Raw genomic sequence first — 22,651 nt, forward strand, 5'->3', positions numbered from 1 at the left:
CTCAGATATTTTTATATGCTGCATTTTATTTGAACTCAATTTATATTCGATATAATCTACAGTTGTTTAAGATTGTGTGTTTTGTTTTTAATTATAATTTTAAAAAGATAAATAATTAGTTTTAAAAAAAGTATGAATTACTAGACATTTCAGGCGACCCCACATGGGGTCCCGACCCCAAGGTTGAAAAACACTGGTCTACATTATGAACACACAATAGTTATTAGGGTTAGGCAGAGGGGTTAGGGTTAACCATTAAAACCAAAATGTTTGAGCCTACAACATAATAATAAAATAGCACAAAAAACCTATATTATATCCAATTCTAGATGTAATAATCAACAATAACAAAAACACAAATTTCATTAGTAGGCCATGTATAACAGTGACATAGCTACAAAAGTTTAGGCACCTCTGGTCAAAATGTCTGTTGAACAAGTGGAAGGTGACGTGTAGTCTCAGGCTGACGGTGAATCTAAAGATGAAATCATATTTACTGTAAAACAGTGTCCACATAAACAACAGGTGGAGGAGACATCACTCGAAAGTGTGTGCTTTTTACTTATTAACTGTGTGTGAGAGTGTGTGCGTGCATGTGTGGGCACATTTTCACAATACACCCAGATGTGTTAAGGTTGGGACGTCAGACAGGCTACACCACTTGAATTAACATGTCATGGTGACATTGCAGTTTTTGCTTTTTGACCATTTAAAAAGCTGAAAATTCTATTAAAATGTTTTAAAATATAACTTATTGTTATAAGAGTGAGGTCCATGGTTTTTAATGCAGGATGGAGAACTAGAAAAACATAAATTCAGACGTATAAGCTATGTGTGTGTTTAATAATATAAGGAGAATGAATGGGGCTTCATTTGTGGTTCATTAAATGTGACTTTTAAAAGCTATGAACTACAAATCCAACTCCATTCAGCTCTGAGGTTGAGTCTGAAATCACAGAGACACAGTTCAGTGTCAGACTGTTTGTGTTAATGAACCCTTGAAAGCTCCTGAATATTGTATCCAATTCTAGATGTAATCATCATCATCAACAAGAACAAAACTAATTCCACTAGTACATAGGCTATATTACAGTGACATGCAAAAGTTTGGACACCCTTGGTCCAAATTTTCAGTTAAACAAGTGGAAGATGAAATGATCTCCAAAAGGCACAAAGTTACAGATGACACATTCACTTTACATTTTAAACAATGTGGGGGAAAAATACACTGATACTATTCAAATATTGAAAAAGAGTGTTTCATGCTGAACTAACTATGCAGGGTGGCCAAAACTTTGCTGCATGGGCCCTTTTCCTTTTCTGTCATTTTGAAAATGTAAAAGATGGCAATTAATGAAAATGATATTGTTTAAAATGTTAATGGAATGTGTCAGCTGTAAATTTGTGTCTTTTGGAGACGATTTCACCTTCCCTTCCACTTGCTGAACTGTTCACATTATTAGAAATTTTGACCAGGGGTGCGCAAACTCTTGCATGTCACTGTATATTCCACGCAGAGCGACCGATCCCATGATGTCCGGTGTGTTAATGTGTGTGAAGTGGTGAGTAACCGGGAGATGGCGACAGGGCAACAAGTGGTTTCACACCGCCCCTTAAATCCCAGAAGAAGAGCGGCTGCTGCCACCGGAGAGAATCACTTCTCTCTGGATCGAGTCGGTGCTGGACCTTCCTCCTCCTCCTCCTCCTGACCTCCTCCTCCTCTTCTCTGCACCATGTCGTCCACTAAAGGTAAAGACCTGGGCCGGGCGCTGTGCATTATCACCGGGGCCTCCAGAGGCTTCGGCCGGACCGTGGCGAAGGAGCTGTCTCGGCTGGTGAAGCCCGGGTCGGTGCTGGTCCTGGTGGCCCGCAGCGGAGACGACCTGCGCGCTCTGCAGGCGGAGCTGGCCCGGTCCGCCGAGGGCAGAGCCGGCGTCGCGGCGGAGTGCGTGGTGGCGGACCTGGGTCAGACCGAGGCACTGGAGAACATCGTCAGAGTCTCTAAGGAGAGATTCTCTGAGGACATGGACCACATCATCCTGGTCAACAACGCTGGTAAGAAGGAATAGGGAGAGCATGGTTGTATTACGTAACAGCTCCTCTAATGATGTGTAGTCTCAGTGAACCTACAGATGAAATCATATTCACTGAACAGTGTGCACACATAAACAACAGGTACGACCCTGGAGGAGTCATCACTCACAGCAAAGTGTGTGCTTTTTACTTAACCACATTAACTGTGAATGCGTGCGTGCATGTGTGCGCGCATTTTCACAATACATCCAGATGTGTTAAGGTTGTGACGTCAGACTGAGCAGGCTATACCTGAATTAACATGTCATGGTGACATTGTAGTTTTTGCTTTTTGATAATTAAAAAGTAGAAAATGCTATACAATCTTTTAAAATATAGCTTCATGTTATAATAAGAGCCCACGGTTTTTAATGCAGGTTGAATTAAGAAGAATTAGAAAAACATAAATTCAGACTTTTTGCATATATACTATAGGCTAAATGTGTATGTGTGTTAATTTAATAATATAAGGAGAATGAATGGGGCTTCATTTGTGGTTAATTAACTGTGACTTTTAAAAGATGTGAACTACAAATCCAACTTCAGCTCTGAGGTTGAGCCTGAAATCATTGAGACACAGTTCAAACAGAGTCAGACTGTTTGTGTTAATGAACCCTTGAAAGCTGATTATTCACACAGGTACCGGACTAAATTGTTGTGGTGAGCAGGGTCCAAAGCAGGAAATGAGTCACACACAACTTTAATTATAAAATTTTAATTATAAAGTGTTGCCTCCTCTCGAGAATAATCACACAACAGTGGTTGATGGAAACACACCAGTGACACCTCCCTCCCTCCGTCTCTTCCAGCCTCTCTGGGTGATGTGTCCCGTTACGCCCAAACCTTCACCAACATGGCCGAGGTGGACTCCTACCTGTCTCTGAACGTCAGCTCCTCCCTGTGCCTCACCGCCAGCGTCCTGCAGGCCTTTCCAAAGCGTCCAGGCCTGCGCCGCACCGTGGTCAACATCTCCTCTCTGGCCGCCCTGCAGCCCTTCCCTTCCTGGGTGCTGTACTGCACCGGCAAGGCCGCCAGGGACATGATGTTCAAGGTGCTGGCAGTAGAGGAGCCAGACCTGCGGGTGCTCAACTACTCTCCAGGTTAGTGATGTGCTGACACTGGATCAGGTATACAGCATTTTTATGATTTATGCTTAATTTATCCCCAACTTCTACAGAAGCAAATCATACTTGACTCAAAAAATGCATTGAGATTGAGAAAGTAGTAGTTGTCTTGACTGTACAGTAATCAATTTCTAATTAAGCACTTAAAGCAGATATCAGTGGAATGTTTTTGTTAATATAAGTCCTAAATAGTCCTATTTTCCGTCAGCAATCACTTACATGAAGTATTTCAGCCTAAACACGAGTCTCTCCGTCACTCTGCTCTGCTGTAACCCGAGGAGAAAATTTTCCTTGTGGGATACAAGTGTTATCCAATGAGGAGAGAGAACGGCATGAAGGGCTGTGTGTGCAGCCAAGGGATGCGCGTGAATGTGGTGACGTAGCACAAGGACCAATTGATGCCTGACAAGGGCGGGGGCTGCTAACTCATGGTGCGTTCAAAGAAACTCGTACTTTGTGTTTTTCCTTCCTGTGAAGTCATACCAGTTCGATCTGGTACGAGTTCACGGGTCGGAAGTTACGAGTGGCCGTTATAGGGAACTTTCACAGACAACAGGATGGTAAAAACACGAGCTACGGGTTACCTGGAACGCTACCAAGTCGTAGTTGTGACTTGAAGCTGTAACTTACGGTTTCAAAAGCCTGCCTTGAACGCAGCATTAGCCGAAACGGCCGTGAAGCTGATATCTGCTTTAACCATTACACATATGGCAATAAATGGAAAGAAAAAAGAGAAGCAAGCACTCAACGAAGGACAGTGTTTTTCAACCTTGGGGTCGGGACCCCACGTGGGGTCGCCTGGAATTCAAATGGGGTCGCCTGAAATGTCTAGTAGCCTAGGCCTGTGCATATTCTCATTTGTCCAGGTCATAGTATCTCAAAGGAGGTTAAATCGAAAGCAACTGGACTTAGTTATTTGTCTAGGAAGACGTTTCACCTCTCATCCAAGAGGCTTCATCAGTTGATGTACGCATCTGACCAGGCTGGGACTGGTCCAACTATCTGGTGTGGTCCTCTCTGTCTAGGATGTGAACAGAGAGGACAGGTGGTTTGAAAGAGGAGTTAAAGAAGCCATCTACACTGTAAAAAAAAATTCCGTAGAATTTACGGTAAAATACTGGCAGCTGTGGTTGCCAGAATTTTACCGTAGAAAATACGGTCACAATGTATTAGACATTACGGTATGCTGTTTTGGCAACCGTAAATTTCACAGTAGAGAACTGTTATTTGTTTACGGTAATTTGCTGTAAAAAAAAATAACAGTTATAATATAAACCTGTTTACGGTAAATTATTTTTAAAATAACAGATATACTGTAAACCTAATTACAGTCCATCAGTGAAAAAACATGGTAAAACTGTAAGATATAGTACGGTATTTTATTGCAAAATTCACGGTAAAATACTGGTTGCCAGAATTTCACCGTAAAAAATATGGTACAACACATAATGGAATTACAGTTTGTTGGCGTAGATTTTACAGTCAGCAAATGCAAATGGTAAATTATAAAGGAATTAAGCCCATTGTAAACCAAAGTACAGACTATAATTGATAAACTTTAAGAACCTCTCTTTGCATATACACATTCTCCGTGAAAAACAGAACTTGTCCAGTATACTCACAAGGCAGTGTTGACATCTTGAAAAGACAGTGTGTGTCCATACATATGAAGGATAGTCCATGGTAGAAGAAATAAACATAATGAAGGAGCCACTTGCCCTGTGTTGATCAAAACTAATTAGTCACTGAGTCCAGACTTGGCTGAAGAGGGCTCTTAACATATACATGGTGTTCAAGAAACTGGAACTTAAAGCATCCAGCAGTCACCAGTTCTGCTTGAAGACTCATATATTGTCCATTTGGTGTCCACTGTAGACTGGCATGATCCTCTCTGCAGCCAGAAAACAGAAACAAAGCAAATGTTAGATTGATGCAGTGCCTGAGCATGGTGCCTACAGAGATAAATTCAGCCTTCTGTTGTTAAACTGAGCTCCAATGAGCTATACATAGAATGAAACCAGCACTCTGGAATATAGTTTTGCAGTATTATTATTATTTGCAGTATTTCATTTATTTTATTGTATTAGTGTGAAAGGTAGAAACTGAAGTCTGTGTGAATCCTGAATCCTGTCCGTAGTACTGATTGTTTTTCTACTGTATGGTTTGTATGAAGCTGTTGGCACCGTGCACTTGTGGGAGATTGAGATTGAGTGAAGTTTGAGTTGTGCTTGCATCTACTCATTTGCTGCTACACTGACATAAACCATTGCTTACCTCTAATTAGCCTTGACAAGACTGGTGTTTGAGTCATAGGGTCCAGACTTGACTGAAGACAGGTGGGACAGAGTCTCATACAGACATGGTACAATGTTGAAGAAACTGGAACTTTGGGCAGGTGTTGTCATCATTCCTGCTTGAAAATTCACCAGTTCACCGAAGCTTTTCAAAATAAAAGCGAATAAACCGGACGCATGTATTTGTTGTGAAGTTTTTTTTGTGGTCAATAATGGACAAACGCTGGGCTTAATATATGAATAAAATTAAAACTAAATTGGCTATACCGCGTGTGTGTGTGTGTGTGTAACGGAGTTTTGACGGGCCTTTTTAATAATCAATCGGTGGATCAATGGAAGGACATTTTAGGATGGGTGTATTTGTGTAGTCTTATCTGTCATAAACACGTTTACTGTTGCGGACTCTCGGTGCCACCGAGCTCTTTTCTTTTCTTTTTTTTTCAACTTGACGAGAGCAGTGACAGCGGAGGCTCTGAGCGCAGGTTTGGTTTTCAGCAGCGGTGTGGAAGGCAGAGAGCCTCCACTCTCCCTGTAACACGCTACAAGTAGTGGAGTAGATAACAGAAAAATCATGCAAATTATGATACAAGCATGAAATTTGGTTTGGTTGTTCTCTAGGGCCTATTGATGAAATCTGTCCGACTAGACATGTGAAAATCCAAGATGGCGGCCATTTTTAAAGATGGTGGCCAAATTAGCCCCCCGAAGTTCTTTTTTTTCATAGCAATGTGTGTAGTTGACTAATGTGAATGACATTAGTGATACATTGTATTGTATTTGTATATAGACACATAGGTGGCATTATTAATGGAAAAGGAGAAAAAAAGATTAAAGCAGAAGTAAGCGGAATGTTTGTGTTAATATAAGTCTTAAATAGTTATATCTTCCGACAGCAATCACTTATATAGAGTGTTTGGTCTGAAACACGGGTCTCTCAGTCACTCTGCTCTGCTGTAAGCCGAGGAGAAAACTTTCTTTGTATCCTACAACCTTTATCCAATGAGGAGAGAGAACGGCATAAAGGGGCGGTCCTCTCTGTGTGTGCAGCCAAGGGATGCGCGTGAATGTGGTGACGTAGGGACGAGGGCGGGGACTGCTAACTCCATCGGCTGACTAGAAGTTAGCCAAAACCACCGGATCGCTTACTTCTGCTTTAATGTATAACTTTACTGGAAAAGTAACGAAAAAGAACACCAATAGGCTAATAGGCTGTGTAACTTCACACTAAACACAAAAGTCCCTCAAGCTGCTACTGGTCACATATGCAGCTGCAGAGTGCTGGGCAAGGAAGCCCTGATTTGAAGCTATTGAACAATGTTTGATTAATTAAACATAAACTGGTCTTTCCTGTAGGATTTATGTTAGGCTACAAGCCTGTTTCTCAGAATAGCCTACCTATTGACTATCATGACAACAAAGCACTGACAAATAAGACTGATGTGAACATTCATATCGAACTCTGTAATACACTCATGACACAAGCCACACATGCTCTCCCTGTGCGATGGCCTGGGTAGTGGACAGTCTGAGGACAGACTACTAGAGCTTTCAGGTTGAAGTTTATAATAATTAAATGCACCGATGAGACTGTGCTAGGTCTCTGCTGTACGTCTTGACCACATGTCAGCTGTTCAGCTGTAGTAGAGGAAAACTCGGCTCGTGCTCCAGTCATTTAAAAAAAACAAAAAAACTCTGGTATAGCGACCGGGCTAAAATGTATGCGGAAGGACGCTGTACCACTGGTCCTGCTGCATACCTGACGCGGTGCGGCACACCTGACGCTCAGCAGCATACCTGACTGACGCTCTTATTTTTTAAATTGGGATAGTTCCACATGAGCCAAAGTAGTGCTACATTCAGCCGAGCCTGAGACCAACATACAGTACAATACGTAACACACGTTTTTACATGGCACTTAAGAAAACCGACTTATTGCCTTATCCGACTATAACTGGACAACTGAGTTCATGTAAACGCATTAGTCCAACTAATATTGGAGTTCTACAACTCTGATTCAGACACCCAGATAATGCGATTGGAATTGGACTTTCTCCGACATGTATAAAGCCCTTAATCAGAGTTTAACTGGACAACGCATGTGCTCATGCTCCACACCCCCCACACTGGTGTAAGAAACATCCAAGAAAGCCGGTGGCAGAAGCTATTGTTGTAGCGTTACACCGTTCTTGTCTGCCCCTGGAAATCACCATGACCACGAGTGTGCACCTGATCTGCACAATAAGTAACGCACACATTACGTATGAGATGAACAAAGCTGTACAGCTGTAGTAGAGGAAAACTCGGCTGCCAGAAATTTGTGATGTCAAAATGAAGTCGCGAGCCAAAAAAGATTGGAAACCACTGCTTTAAGAGGTGCATGGCTACAGCAAAACAGAAAGGGAGGAAAGCCAGCACACTGTCAATGTAATTGAAAAAGACTTTGGTCGAAACGTCTGTGCTTGCCCTACCTGTCCTGTAATAAAACTCTTTGAAGGGATTTTGAATCTGCTGGGTTTCCTCCCTTTCAATAAATGGAAAGAAGCAATTAAATAAAAGAAATATGAACAAAAATACATACACCAAAATTAAAATAACTTAGAAGAAGAAGAAAAATAGTTTAATTTATCCCCTGGAGGGAAATTCAAATTGTCCAGCAGCTTACATAACTTAAATTGATATGATATAAATGCCAAGTAAACCTCCTATTACCGGTACGTCTTTATTTGGGAACAAAGAAAATGTACTCTTTTAGTACCTACTTTTCAGAATCAACTGCCAGTCTCAGCGCTCTGTCCTTTTTGTCTTGATTGGGTTTGTGGTAAATGATTCAGTAATTAGTGTGACTGCTGAAAGCAGTCACACTATTGTTCTTCTGTTCGGCCATTTTCTTCCGCCTTTTTACGGTCTTCTTCTAGTCCTTCATACTTTGTGCTATTTCAACAATTCATATATCAAAACGTGCAGCTTTTTTTGAACTTTATCGGCATTACTTTTCTCTTTTTAACTATTTATACTTTTTAAAATATTTAACTTTTTCTGCAAATTAAACTCTAGACAAATTGTTTTCTCCAGTTTTGTAGCCACACTTGTCTTCTGGCTAAAATTCTGGTCAAAAATGCAAAGAGACTTAGATAATAATTTAAAATATTTTTTAAATGCAGCCAGGGAGCTCTCTGCTCTCATTCAGCCCAATGCATTTTTTTCACAGCAGCAGGAGAAGGAGCTCAACTCTGTAACTTCTCCACAACTCTGTTTGTAGTCCAGTTGGTAAGGTGGCCGCTTGCCAACCCCAAGGTCACTAGTTCGAATCCAGGCTGAGCAGTCTTGTTATGTGATGTTGAATTCTGCTCCCCTCCCCCACCCTCAATTGGTTACAGGTGTTCGCTAAGAGACGCATTAAATGCTTCTGCCACCGTTTGCAGCACATCATCACATTACAATGGCAACATGCTTATGTCTGTGCTCTCTGTGGCGAAGTGGCAGAGTAAAGGTTTATTGATTGTGAGGTCATGGGTTCGATTCCTGCCTCATTCATGTCGTACTTTCTGCTAGAGACTTCATTCAAATTCTGATTTGTAGACAAACTTCTAATGGCTCATTTATGATGCTTTTTTAAGCATCATTGAAAAATCTCACATTCATCAAAGTCTCAACCTCTACTTCATCGGAAGTGCTGGAATGGCCTAGTGGATAAGGTTCCTGCCATCCAACCACAAGGTCACAGGTTCAAATTCACCTGAGCAGTCTTGTTAGTGTGTCAGCCACTTTGAACTTTAACCAATACCACTTGGTCTGGTCACATGATCAAACTTGATAATGCATATGCGCCCCCACCTATTCTCTTTACCTCTTTCAATCTTGGTTTGTGTTAACACGTTTCTTGTTTATACCACTGCACTAAGATTGATTTGCACTGGAACTACAGCTTTGGGCTCGTTAACTTCAGAGTGAGACAGAGTGCAGTTCATCAACAGACAACAGTCTCAACAGGCAACTGTGTGTACACTGTGGCCTAGAGGCAGAGTGAAAGTCTGCTGACCATGAGGTTGTGGGTTCGATACCTACCTTGGTCAACCATTTGAATGGTGATCACTGCTTGCACTATTTGCTAATTCTGCAACAGCGTTCAGCTGCTTTCAGCATTCACACGCATGTTCCGTTAGGAAATGCTACTTTATCTAGTTATTTATGCTGTTGTGACATAAGCAAATGTTGGTAAAAAACTAATTTTGGAATTAAGTCAAAATGACATAAAAAACATTATGTGAACATAACAAATACAGCCTAATAAAAAAAAAAACAGGATGAAATAATATTTTACATTAATATATTTACTGAATTATTTCACAGTTATCTATTTGTTCATACAATTAACATTATTGTCTGACTGACCACTTTTGGTTCCCCTACTGTATATAAAATGAATCTGAACATTGTCTTCTGTCCCCTGCTGTGACTCAGGTCCTCTGGACACAGACATGCAGGTGGCGGCCAGAACAGCAACAGCTGATCCCAACATCAAGAAGTCTTTTACAGACATGTTCGCTCAGGGCCAGCTGCTCACCTGTGAGGCGTCCTGCGCCAAAATGATGAAGCTGCTGCTGGACGACAAGTACACCTCAGGAGACCACGTCGACATCTACGACGTGTAGACGCAGCAGCGCCAGACGGGGACCACGTCACTTCTGTGCCTTGATTTTAAATGATGCTTTTATACTTTTACTTTGAAGGGTCGAACCAAAGTTAAACCGGTTTACTTTTAAAACATTCCAGATGAGACGGCGGCGTAATGACAGAAAATAGATTTAGACATGAAGGTGTTCATTCCTAGACAGACCAGACTGACCTCAGCAAACACACACACACACACAATCTGTGTGAGACGTGTTAGACATTAGAAAACACTACAGGAGACCTCAGCAAAGGATGAAGCCATGTAGAGATGAACTGCTGCTTCAAATATTTTATTCTAGATAATGGCAGAGGAGACACATGGAGGAAAAGTTTTGAGATACAGAACCAAAAAAAAATCTATACAATCATGCACTAATATTGTATATAATATAATAATATAATATTCCCTCTTTCCTTTTGGACCAAGCTTTTAAAGCAGATGAGACTACAGCATAAATCTTAATATCAGGGGAGACTGGTTGTACAATTTCTTTTTTTTTCTTTTTTTTTTGGTTGTACAATTTCTGTCTGTATCATGTCTGTCTTTTATGTCAGCGTGTTTAAAACCAAATCTGTCTATGGTTAAGTGTCAAACACTATTGTTACAATTCAGCCCCATAATCTGCATTGGCTCTACTGCAGACTGGGTGAAATTTAACACAGTGACATGTTAGTTCTGATGTATTCTTGAGATAAAACAATTTTCATTCAGCATCAAATTCTTATCATAACCAGTGTGTGTATGTGTGTCTGTTTGGTGCGTCTGTGTGAGCCCAGTGTATCAGCCGGTTATCTTTTTTTTAAATAATTTTGTATGATCGTACTGGATGGTATAACCGTGTCTGTTATGATGTCATAAATCATAAATAAAATGATCATAATAATAATTTAAAAAAAGTGTGGTCCAATGTTCTCTGAGTAAGTTTTAGGAATGTATGTAAAAGGAGGAATGGATAAACATGTTAGAGTTAGTCTATATAGGCTATAAACTATAACAGTTGTATGTGTAGGTGTATGCACATTATTTCAGGATATGATAACTTTAATAATAATAACTTTATTTGTATAGCGCTTTTCATACATGGCTATGCAACTCAATATAGCTATATGTTGTTTCCAGGGGAGACCAGCAACCAGTCAGGCTCTGTGCAGCCTGTGCATATGACTGATTATCACCAATATACACTCACCACAGAGCCAAAACTCATGTTGTCTAATACAAGTGGTGAAATAAATCCTCCTCCATGACGGTGATAATGCTCAGCTTGTTTAAAATAAACAGTTGTAGAGAGATGTTGGATCTGAAGAGGCTCTGGCTCTCTCCTCTGATTGGCTCACTGTTTACTGATTGAACAAAGAGAAACAGCAGATTTCTATTTAAACGCTCAAAGAGACCAAACTCTGTATTTCTCTGTGAACTGAGGCTTCGATACTGACATAGACATAGACCCTAGCCTGGTATGGATTAATAACCAGACTTCACATGCACATCTACCTTTACGCTGTATGGAGCTTTAGTGTATTTACTTTCTGTCACCCTGTGACACAAACATTCTTCCTGGCAGGATGGAACCGCACTGTGGAAATAAATTTAAAAACCTCAGAGCAGAGATGCTGAATGTGTCTGAGCAGCTCTGTTTCCTGTCATGTGCCTCTGAGCGACAGTCACAGCTGCTCCGGACCAAAATATCACAGGAGGAACCGACCCAAAGAAGGGGACGACACCCACACTGCACCTCTACTGTACCTCTGCTGCCCCCCCTCCCACCCTGCTCTCCACCGGCCGCCACCGCTCACCCTCCGTCCCACTCTGGGGAGGTGGTGCAACCCCCTCGAGGGGGGCAAATTTATTTTTGGCTGAGGAGAGAGAGAGGGGGCGAGCGCTCCTGAACGTGGGTGAGAATTTACTGAGCATTCTCGGTGCAGCATTGCCCCTCGGCCCGTCCCACTCTCTGCTGCTGCTTTCTCCTTCCTCTGTCTCCTCTGTGTTTTTGTTTGGCCAGTACAATGACTGTGGGGAACATGGAGGCTGCTGCACTCTTTGATTCAGGGAAGAAAGGTCGAGGCCTGAGGGCCAACAGAGACCTCAAAGCTGGGGAGGTGGTCTTCGCCGAGCCCAGTTTCTCCGCCGTGGTCTTCGACAGGTATGAGCCTCTTGGTTGTTGTATGTGTAGGCCTAATTATTAGTCAGGTTGGACAGGTAGAGGGGCTGACACACTGCAGGTGTGTTATGGACAGTAACACAACTGCCTATGACCTCATTTCTAGATCCCACAGGTTGTCATGACACCAGTGCTGAGAGTGCAGTCAGGACGTAATGTGAACTTGAGCATGACTTTAGTTTTCAGCAGTTTTTAGAAGCAAGGAGGCTTTGGACAACCTGCAGCAATAACAACAACAGCAATGATAATAATGATAACAGTTTTTGCAGCAGTTTGTTTCAGATACAGTGTGTGGATCTGTACGCCGCTTGTCCATGTTTAGTTTTTGGAGACAGAGAGCAGACCTGTCCCCTCAGATATGTTTGTTCATAACTACACCGAGGTCATATCAATAACAATAATAACTCTCATGTCTCTTTGAGAGTTTACCTGTTGCTACGTACGACAGCTGTCTCCACAGGTGAAAAGAAAGATCCTCTCAGCGAACTTTGTCCAAAAAGTGACAAGTGCATTTCCAAAAATCATTCACTAGTCCGATAACCAAGGGGAAAAATGGCTCACCCAGCAATTTGTGTGTTCTTGTATTTCCATGGGACCAGATGGTGATGTATTTGTGTGTTTACATACTGAATTAAAAAAAATCTCTATGTAAAGCACTTTGAGCTGCAATGCATAACATGAAAGCTCTTTCTATCTAATAATAATAATAGCCTAATTCTCATTTTGTATTGTTTCATTGTCTGAGAAGACGCCCTAGATGCGTGATTACCAATGAGTCGATCTTGTGTTAAAGCCTTAACTATAGTGATGTCATTTAAGTTTAACATTTTTATGAATGAGACTATAGTATCTAATAACTGACTTTATTATCCAACATGTGCCTTATAGCTCTGTGAGATGCAAGTTGTTTGACACTCATTCTGTCTGTGTGTAACATCTCATCCAGGCTGCCAACTTGGAGGTTGTTACTTTTTTTTTTCCAAAGCGGCAGTAGTCAACATAATGCACTGTTTAATGTTCTGCCCTCTCTGAAAATAGTTGTATGGGTATTAAAACAGAGTGTAATCTGGTTTGTCTATGTGCTGGAATGCTAAAACAGATCTGGTAGCACGGTGTTAGAGCCATATAAGAGCCAGTAGCTACAGGACGCCGGCTCAGTCGCAGTGTCAGGGCGTCCAACATAGCAGGAATACATCGAGACCATCTGCCTGGTGCGCTATCCTGAAGAACTGGTGTGTGTGTGTGTGTGTGTGTAGGGGGAGGGCTTGTTTTTAAACCCGATTGACTGGACACCACTGGGTCTAATGTCACTGTGGGCCCAAACATTTGGGTCCCCACAGAAGATACTGTGGTTTAGGTTAGGTTAGGTCAGGTTAGATTAGGTTAGGTTAGGTTAGCTTAGTTTAGGTTAACTTAGGTTAGGTTCGGTTAAGTTAGGTAAGGTTAGGTTAGGTTAGGTTAGGTTAGGTCAGGTCAGGTTCGGTTCGGTTAAGTTAGGTTAGGTTAGGTTAGGTTAGCTTAGCTTAGCTTAGTTTAGGTTAATTTAGGTTAGGTTCGGTTAAGTTAGGTAAGGTTAGGTTAGGGTTGGTGAAGTGAGATGAGGTTAGATGAGGTGAGGTTTTGTTTGAACAAAGGCCTGAGGAATGCTCCACTGTTTTTAGGACAAGGCCCAATCATTACACAATTACAAACACACAGGTCTGCTCTGTGTCCCTGTGGAGAAGTAGAGTTGTTGGCAAGTGTGTTGCTGAGTAAACTGTTTACACACTCTGCAGATACACGCTGCTGTCCATAGAGACATGTGTGTTCACTCACTCACTACAGACCGCTGTGAAAGTGTAAATTATTATTACATTATCATGTCCAAGGTCAGTTCACACCAAGAAACCTTCTGGGGGCTGCTTTGTCTCTGAGTCAAGGCCACTGGAAAGGATGATGAAAAATGGTGACAGCATCAAAACATAGCCTGATACAAACTACTGATACAAGAGCTGCCATCTTTGAGCTGGTGATGTCATATGAGTCTGCAGCACTGCAGCGTTCAGGGTGAGAGCAACAGTATCACGTTCCCACCCATACACTCCAGAGTTCAGTTATTTCTGAAAAAGAGTTCAGTTATTCAGAAACATCAGAATTTACTTTTGGCTTTTAGCTGATTAATGTTGGATTATGAACTGATTGGTACCAAAGGTGAGGGGGAGGGGTTAGGCCATTATGCTAAATCTGATCCAGTCCTGAGCTCAGTATCAGGTTCAGTATCTGCAGACACTGGGGACAAAATGATCTGAGATCAGCCAGAGGTCAGTCGAGGTTGTAGACACTGCTCTGTCCCAGGATGTGAACATGTTGGAGTTGTGTGGTTGAAGATATGAGGATGAAAGAGAAGTGTACTGAGATACAGTTTTCTGTGTAAGTTCTCTGTTTAATGGCTCTGTAACACCCCCATTAAAACTGGGAACAAATAAAAAACCACTGTAGCAGCATTTTGAACTTTCCATAGATTTTTTTTTCTCTCCATACGAGGCAGACTAAAAGTCCTCATCATTCTAGTGCGAGTATTTGATTTAAGATATAAACATCTTATAAAGTAAAATGTTTTTTTAAAAGGAAAAAGGTTGTAATCCTTTTGGCATGAAACAATGAACCTGAGTGACGCTCTTAAATGTAGCAAAAGTGCAAAAGAGATTTCACATACACGCTACTCAGTTAGTTAGGGATATTCGGCTTTCAGATGAAATTACAGAATGCACCTAAAATGCACTATTACCTTTACAGGTGAACTTAATTTGACCTTCACTAAACTTTTGAATGCACATGTCCAATGGTCAATGTTTTAGGACATAAAATGCTGTTCTCTAACAAGGTGATTAACCCCTTAAACAAGTGTCTGATTCATGAATCCACCAATAAATGTTCAGGTTCAATGAGAATTTGGATTTAAACAGTCCTTTCCATCAAGCTATTCACATTCTGGCATGATGACACCAAGACAACACCTAATAGACCTGGTCATGTCTAGGCTTCAGACTGGATGTTGTCAGAGGGAAGTTGTGTCACAGAGTGCCATCAGCAGGTTGAACAGAGAAGTTGACGTCATTTGGCCACATGACAACTTATTGACACATTGACATTTTCTGTTGTGGTACACCCACCACTGTTGCTATAGCTTTTGTTTCATTACATTGTTTGAGATGAAGAAATGACCAGTCCACACTTATACTTAAATGCCCTGCTTTCATGATATATTATCACTGCAGCATGAACATTTTTCCATAAATTTCACCCGAAAGTTGAATATCCCTATACCTTTTTATGAGTAGTATACATTCATTAAAGGAGACATATTCTGTCACTTTTCCACAAATTAAAATAGTTCCCAGGTGTCTTAAAGACATGTCTGTGACATGCTTTGGTCAAAATCCCCCAAGGATCAAACATCACAGCTCTTTTCATCCTCTCAAAACAGCCCTGTTTCAGTGCCTGTCCCTTTAAATGCAAATGAACCACTGCTTGCCCCGCCCCTTCTACTGATACCAGGTAGGGGCGGGGCTATGCAAATTCAAAAACTGGTTACATCACTGGAAGACAACTGAGGGAACCGCTAGTAAAACCACATGGATTTCAACCTAGGGAGCTTGAAAGTAACTGATTTTTTGTCAGTTCTTGAAATTTGGAGACCGGAAGGCAAGACAAACACCCAGATAGTATAATTTAAAGAGCCTTCAAAAAGTGATATTTCCATAGTATGTCCCCTTTAATATATTCAAAACAGGACTGTGTACTCTGCAAAAAAAATCCACTCTGTGCATATGAAGAGGAGACTGGTTTAATTTAACAGATTTAAAGGAAATATTACTAGATTACAAGAAATTAATTATATAACATGAAAACCGCACAGAGCTGCAAGTGGTTGCTGCAACTCTGTTGTAGAGACATCTTGCATGTGATGAAAAGAACGAGCAAATACAGTACAGTATGCTGACAGATGTATAGATGGATAGTTGACTTAGGCTGTGATGCCTTTGTTTGATCTGTGTGCTCCTCAGTCTGGCCACCCAGGTGTGCCACAACTGTTTCCGCCACCAGGCCAACCTGCACCGCTGTGCCCAGTGTAAGTTTGCCCACTACTGCGACCGCACCTGCCAGACTGCATGCTGGGACGAACATAAGCGGGAGTGTGCAGCCATCAGGAAGATGGTGAGAGCTCCCAGCGAGCACGTACGGTAAGAAACTATGTCCCACTCACATGACATGACATCATGGTCACTGTCACTGCTGAGTGGCTTCACTGCCAGAAAATGTCACCTCTAACACTGTGGCTGACTGTGTTCATGACTGTTGTTCTCAGTGGTGTGACTTAATGAGCAGGTTAACCTCACTGGGAAAACCTCATCAAACCTTTTCAAGTGGTGAAACCTGATGAAAACCTAAATAGAAATTGGAATAAAATCATATGTTGACATATATATCTAGTTTGCTTATACTATGCATCCATTGCAAAGCCTGTTTGTTGATGATACTACAGTGGAATCCAGAAGTCTGAGACAATCCTCCCAGGATGACATGTTTAAGCTTAAAGGGATAGTTCAACATTTTGGCAAATTGGCCAATTTCCATAATCCCTATAGTTTTAGGAGTAGGTTTGTTACCTTTAATTGTCGGTGCAAGCTATTTTTAGAATGGCGGAGCAGAGCTGCGAGCTGCTCAGAGCTATGCTACAGAGGCTAATGGAATTTCTTGGTTATCCTCATCAAACTCATCAAATACACAATCCAACAACTCCAAAACACTCTGGTGGACAAGTTGTGACCTGCACATTCACCACGCTGTGAGATAATAATGGAATGCTACAAGACAGAGTTGTTTTTGAGGCAAATTCATGCAAAACCGCTGATGCGCGTTCCTGTCGGGTTGTGCAGGTCACAATGTTTTGGAGTTGCTGGATTGTGTATTTGATGAGTTTGATGGGGGAAACCAAGAAATACCATTAGCCTCCGTAGCGTAGCTCTGAGCAGCTCGTGGCTCTGCTCCACCGTTCTAAAAGTAGCTTGCACCGACAATTAAGGTAACGAACCTACTCCTAAAACTATAGGGATTATGGCAATGGGCCAATTTGCCAAAATGTTGAACTATCCCTTTAAAGAGAAATTGATAAGACTGTGTATATGTGTGGTGTTTTAATAAACTTACACACAGAATATGTGATGTGTTGGGGATAAAAAGTCTCAGATCCTGTATATTTTGTTATCACAATGAATCACATGGAGTTACAGACTCATAAACCAACATATCAGTCAACCAATCAGCAAATCTCTGTCAGTCTGGCAGCTCGTGTGCTGTGGCGTGTTCACAAGGCCACAGGCATCGTGTCAGACTCTCAGCTGATCTCAGTGGACCAGCTGGAGGACCACGTCTCCGACCTGTCCGAGGAAGAGCTCAAGAAGCTGCAGGGTGACGTGCACAAGTTCCAGGAGTACTGGTCCTGTGGGAGGAAGCAGCACTCTGCGGAATACATCTCACACATCTTTGGCATCGTGAGTCTGGATGTTTTCATTTTCTGTCGTTATATTATTCTTTCCTGTGTGCTTCATCATTACATCACCTCCGGTCTCTGCCTGACCTCCTCCTGACCTCTGTGTGTCTGTAGATCAAGTGTAATGGCTTCACTCTGAGTGACCAGAGAGGCCTGCAGGCTGTGGGTGTGGGTCTGTTCCCTAACCTGTGTCTGGTCAACCACGACTGCTGGCCCAACTGCACCGTCATCCTCAACCATGGCACGTATGTGTCCGACCTGCTGCTGCTGCTGTGACTTAAGGGTTTTATCATATAAACGGGGTGCATAACTCTGTCTGAGGACACCACAGTCCATTTCTCCTTCTCTTTGAAATATTTTTCATCGGTTAGTATTTACTCTTAGAATCAGAATCACGTTTATTTGTCAAGTATGTGCAGACATACAAAGAATTTGACTCTGATTTATCGTCTCTCGCTTGTACACACACACATATAAAAGGACATACAGAATGAGGACAGCAACACAATACAACACGAACACAAGTAGAATATAAATAAGTAAAGTGGCCAGTGGATTAAAGGTTGTCAGTTTGTAGTGCAAATAAACGATGAAGTAGTACTGCAATGAGATAAATTATAAATACTGGATATGTGTGTGTGTGTGTTATTTACAGCAGGGTTGTATTGTATTGCAGTATGTACAACCTCCTATTGTCTCCTATTGTCACTATGGTGATATAAGAAGAGTGTCTAAAACACCTCAGAGCACTTAGTCTGTCCACTGACAACCAGGACAATGACATTTTCACACTGTTTATTATGTCCTCTGCTTGACATGGAATAAAAAAAAGCTCTTGTGTTAGTTTGTGATAATGTCATTAAATGTATCATTTATCTACAGAAATCATGTGAGAACAACAGTAAATGCTGGTTTAGATTATTGACTGGGATTATCCCACTGGGACACGCAATTCACCCACTGTCACTCTCTGTCACAGCCAAACAGCTCTCAGCTCTGCTCTGCACTCCAAGAGGAGGTATGTATCACAACTGTTCACCTCACAAACACAAACACACACACACACACACACACACACACACACACACACACACACACACACACACACACACACACACACACACACACACACACACACACACACACTGAACACAACAGTGTGTTGAGCCCAGTTTATCTTATTTCAGGACAGGTGCAACACAGAGATTCTTTTACATGTCCTATTGGTTATTATGAGAAACTGATTTAATTATAAGGATTTAAATAATATGACATATTTACATTAATCAATACATTTTATGTAATGTTATGAAACTGTGCCTACTAGCAGATAAAAACATTATCCTGCTCATCTGCAGCTCACTAATAGGCAAGGCAATTTTATTTGTATAGCCCATTTTTACAGTTTGCCTCAAAGGGCTTTACATGGCATCATAACAACATCCTCCATAATAGGCAACATTGTTTCTTGTTTGCTTCATTACTGTAAAAGCCTGAACTGTTACAGATTATGGTCTGAGGTGTTGTGGACAGAAACGTCCTGAAGTGAACACATAAAGCTCTGTGAAAGCACAACTAATCTTGTCTTCACGCTCCCTCACCCCCCTCAACCTCCTCCTCCTCCTCCTCCTCCTCCTCCTCCTCCTCCTCCTCCTCCTCCTCCTCCTCCTCCTCCTCCTCAGGATCGAGCTTCGGGCTCTGGAGAAGATCCCTGAGGGCGCTGAGCTGACAATCAGCTACGTGGACTTCCTCAACCTGTCTGAAGACCGTCAGAAGAAGCTCAAGGAGCATTTCCACTTCGACTGCGGCTGTGACCACTGCAGCCAGCACATCAAGGACGACCTGATGATGGCGGCTGCAGACAGCAAAGTGAGTGAGGGGGACACAGGGGAGGTTTCACCTCAACAGAGGGACACATATTGAAAAAGAGTCGCACAAAACCCTGATTTCTTGTTGTTGCTGTGTTTTCCTCTCAGCCCTCTGCTGATAAAGTCAAAGAGGTGACCGCCTTCAGCAAAGAGAGCTTGGAGAAGATCGAGACGTGCCGTTTGGAGGGGAATTTCCATCAGGTAGCCTACACCTCTCTGCTGCCAGCTTTTTTAAAATCTCCTCTCTCAGTGTCTTTCTCTGAACAACATTTGTCTTTGTGTGTCAAACAAACCTCTGTGTGTCCTCTGTCAGGTGGTGAAGCTGTGCCACGAGTGTCTGGCGAAGCAGGAGAACGTCCTGGCCGACACTCACCTGTACAGGCTGCGTGTGCTCAGCGTGGCCGGTGAGGTGCTGTCATACATGCGGAACTTCAGTGAGGCTGCAGGCTACGCCCAGAAGATGGTGGAGGGATACATGTGAGTGGTACTGACAGCCATGCTTACACTGAAGATCACAGGTCTACTGTTACTGTAGGAGAAGCAAACCAGGCAAATGATTGTATTGGTACATTATGAAATAAACATAAACCTCATAAACCTCCACAGCCTCCTATAGAGACTATACAGAGCGCTGCTGCTGCCCCTGATGTGAGTCTAGACTCACCACTACTGAAGACACCGGGACAGAGATCAGAACAGGGTCTTATTGTAAGATGATATAAAACTCCTCATGTCCCTTACCATAGCAAAATAACCATAGCAACTGGAAATATAGAAAAAACCCTATATTTATTAAGTTACATAACAGCACCTCTTACTAGTGTAAACATAAAGAAAACATGTCTTTTTCAATTTGCATATATAATTCCCTATTATGAAATTATTTTTCGTATTATAAAATCCCATAAATGATAATAATACACAGCAAAAAAAAGAAAGAAAAACATACATTTCTATTTAAAGGGCTCCATTCCAAAGGTAGATGTCCAAGTGTAGTGTGATTATAAATCAGGTTTGGGTTCTATATCAATACAGTGAAAGTATCAAAGCCTCAGTCCACAGAGAAACACATAGTACAGCCTGTATTCTGAAATTGAGCCTTAAAATGAGCTGTCGGGACTTCTTCAACTTTGTGATGTCATAACAAAGCAGTCAGCAAGCCCCACCCACCTGGACCCACTACCCAACCTTGCAGGATTTGTTTTCTCATAGTGTTTCATCTGAAATTTGTTCTATTTTCTTTATTTTTTTTGGCTCAATTAAAAAATAGTCCACATTACACACAAATCCACATTGATTTAAACCTCCCAAACTCTAAATTTCCACATCAATAATTATTATGTCTTTACAGTTTTATTTTTTATTTTATTTATTTATTTATTTGATTAGGACATTGCATATTAATCAACATGTCAGCCAGAGCATCAATGTAAATATGCCGGAGTTAGCATAGTTGCTCATTCACATCCGTTGTCCTAAGGCGAGTCATAACATACAAACAATATACCAGTATACAAATATAGCTAAAACACAGTTTTACACAAAAAATAGGTCCCAATTCACATTAAGAGTCCATATAGAAAAATAGAAAGATGAGAGCAGGTCTGGCTTGCTACTAACCACTGTTTGAGGTGTTCAAACTGATCTTCTTGTCTTGAACAGTAAGTTGTACCACCACAACAACGCCCTGCTGGGCATGGCCATCATGCGGGCAGGTGTCACCCACTGGCACGCTGGGCAGATCGAGGTGGGCCACGGTCTGATCTGCAAGGCCTACGGCATCCTCATCGTCACCCACGGACCCAACCACTCCATCACCAAAGACCTGGAGGTGCCTCCTTACCCAGTCCCTTTAGTTTAATGTTTGCTGATAAAACCTTAACATCATTGTGTAAGTGTGATACTGTCAGTAACATTATGTGTTTGTACCTTCAGATCATGCGCGCGCAGACCGAGCAGGAGCTGAAGATGTACAGGAAGAACAAGGAAGAGTACCACAGCATGAGGGAGGCTGCTCTGATGAAACCTGTGACCAGCTCCTGATGATGTCGCCCATCATCCTGTCAATCAAACTTGTCAATCTGAGCACTAACACATGTTCATGTTCCTGCATGAAGCACTGCACTGCACCCAGTCTCTGTATCACCACCATGCCTGAAGACACACTGCTCAGTGTGAACCACCACATGCAGCTGTAACACAACATGTTGCTTGTACAGTATCTACAATAAAAGTGGAGTTACAACAAGTCAAAGCGACTCTGTTTACCGTCAAGTTATTTAATCACATTGATTGTGAAACATTATAATGTGATATAACTGCTGCTCACAGCCCCACACTGCCACAAACCAGCCTTTCATTCACTCTCTTTGTCCTTTTATAACTTTAAACATATGAACATTTGTGACCGACTGCTGCTGAGTTGTGACCACATCAGGAAAGTAAACCACCTGCAGCAGCTGATTGACTCTTCCCATTGCACTTATCTATATTTTTATATCAACAAGTAGAGTTCATAACTAGGTACTGTATAAGGTGTGAAGGTATGATAAACACAGAATTATGCCACACCTCTACAGATAGCACATTAAAAAAAAATCCATCCCATTCTTGTACGATCTTGAGTTATTTTGGAGGTAAATTCATGCAAAACAGCTGATGCACGTTCCCGTAGGGGGCAGTTTTTCATCAAGCAGTCTCTGCATTTGCCTCTAAAACAACTCTGTCTGGTAACGTTCTGTTATTATCTCATAGCGTGGTGAATGTGCAGGTCACAACTTGTCCACCAGAGCGTTTTGGAGTTGTTGGATTGTGTATTTGATGAGGGAAACCAAGAAATACCATTAGCCTCCATAACGTAGATCTGAGCAGCTCACGGCTCTGCTCCACCGTTCTAAAAACAGCTTGCACCGACAATTAAAGG

General features: G+C 41.8%; 2 protein-coding genes across 2 annotated transcripts; both read left to right on the top strand.

The window, feature by feature from the left end:
* Positions 1–1,674: 1,674 nt before the first annotated feature.
* spra (sepiapterin reductase a) lies at positions 1,675–11,046 on the top strand. The gene is made up of 3 exons (XM_083984255.1): positions 1,675–2,055; positions 2,883–3,173; positions 9,953–11,046. The coding sequence occupies exons 1-3, from the start codon at positions 1,734–1,736 to the stop codon at positions 10,141–10,143; spliced, it is 804 nt and encodes a 267-aa protein (XP_083840381.1). The 5' UTR covers positions 1,675–1,733; the 3' UTR covers positions 10,144–11,046.
* Positions 11,047–11,943: 897 nt separating this feature from the next.
* smyd1a (SET and MYND domain containing 1a) lies at positions 11,944–21,982 on the top strand. The gene is made up of 10 exons (XM_083983260.1): positions 11,944–12,309; positions 16,374–16,550; positions 17,648–17,861; positions 17,975–18,105; positions 18,840–18,878; positions 19,543–19,729; positions 19,837–19,929; positions 20,042–20,205; positions 21,391–21,559; positions 21,664–21,982. Exons 1-10 carry the CDS (start codon positions 12,173–12,175, stop codon positions 21,769–21,771), a joined length of 1,419 nt encoding a protein of 472 aa, XP_083839386.1. The 5' UTR covers positions 11,944–12,172; the 3' UTR covers positions 21,772–21,982.
* Positions 21,983–22,651: the final 669 nt, after the last annotated feature.

Source organism: Trachurus trachurus (assembly GCF_905171665.1).
Source record: "Trachurus trachurus genome assembly, chromosome: 12".
Lineage (NCBI taxonomy): Eukaryota > Metazoa > Chordata > Actinopteri > Carangiformes > Carangidae > Trachurus > Trachurus trachurus.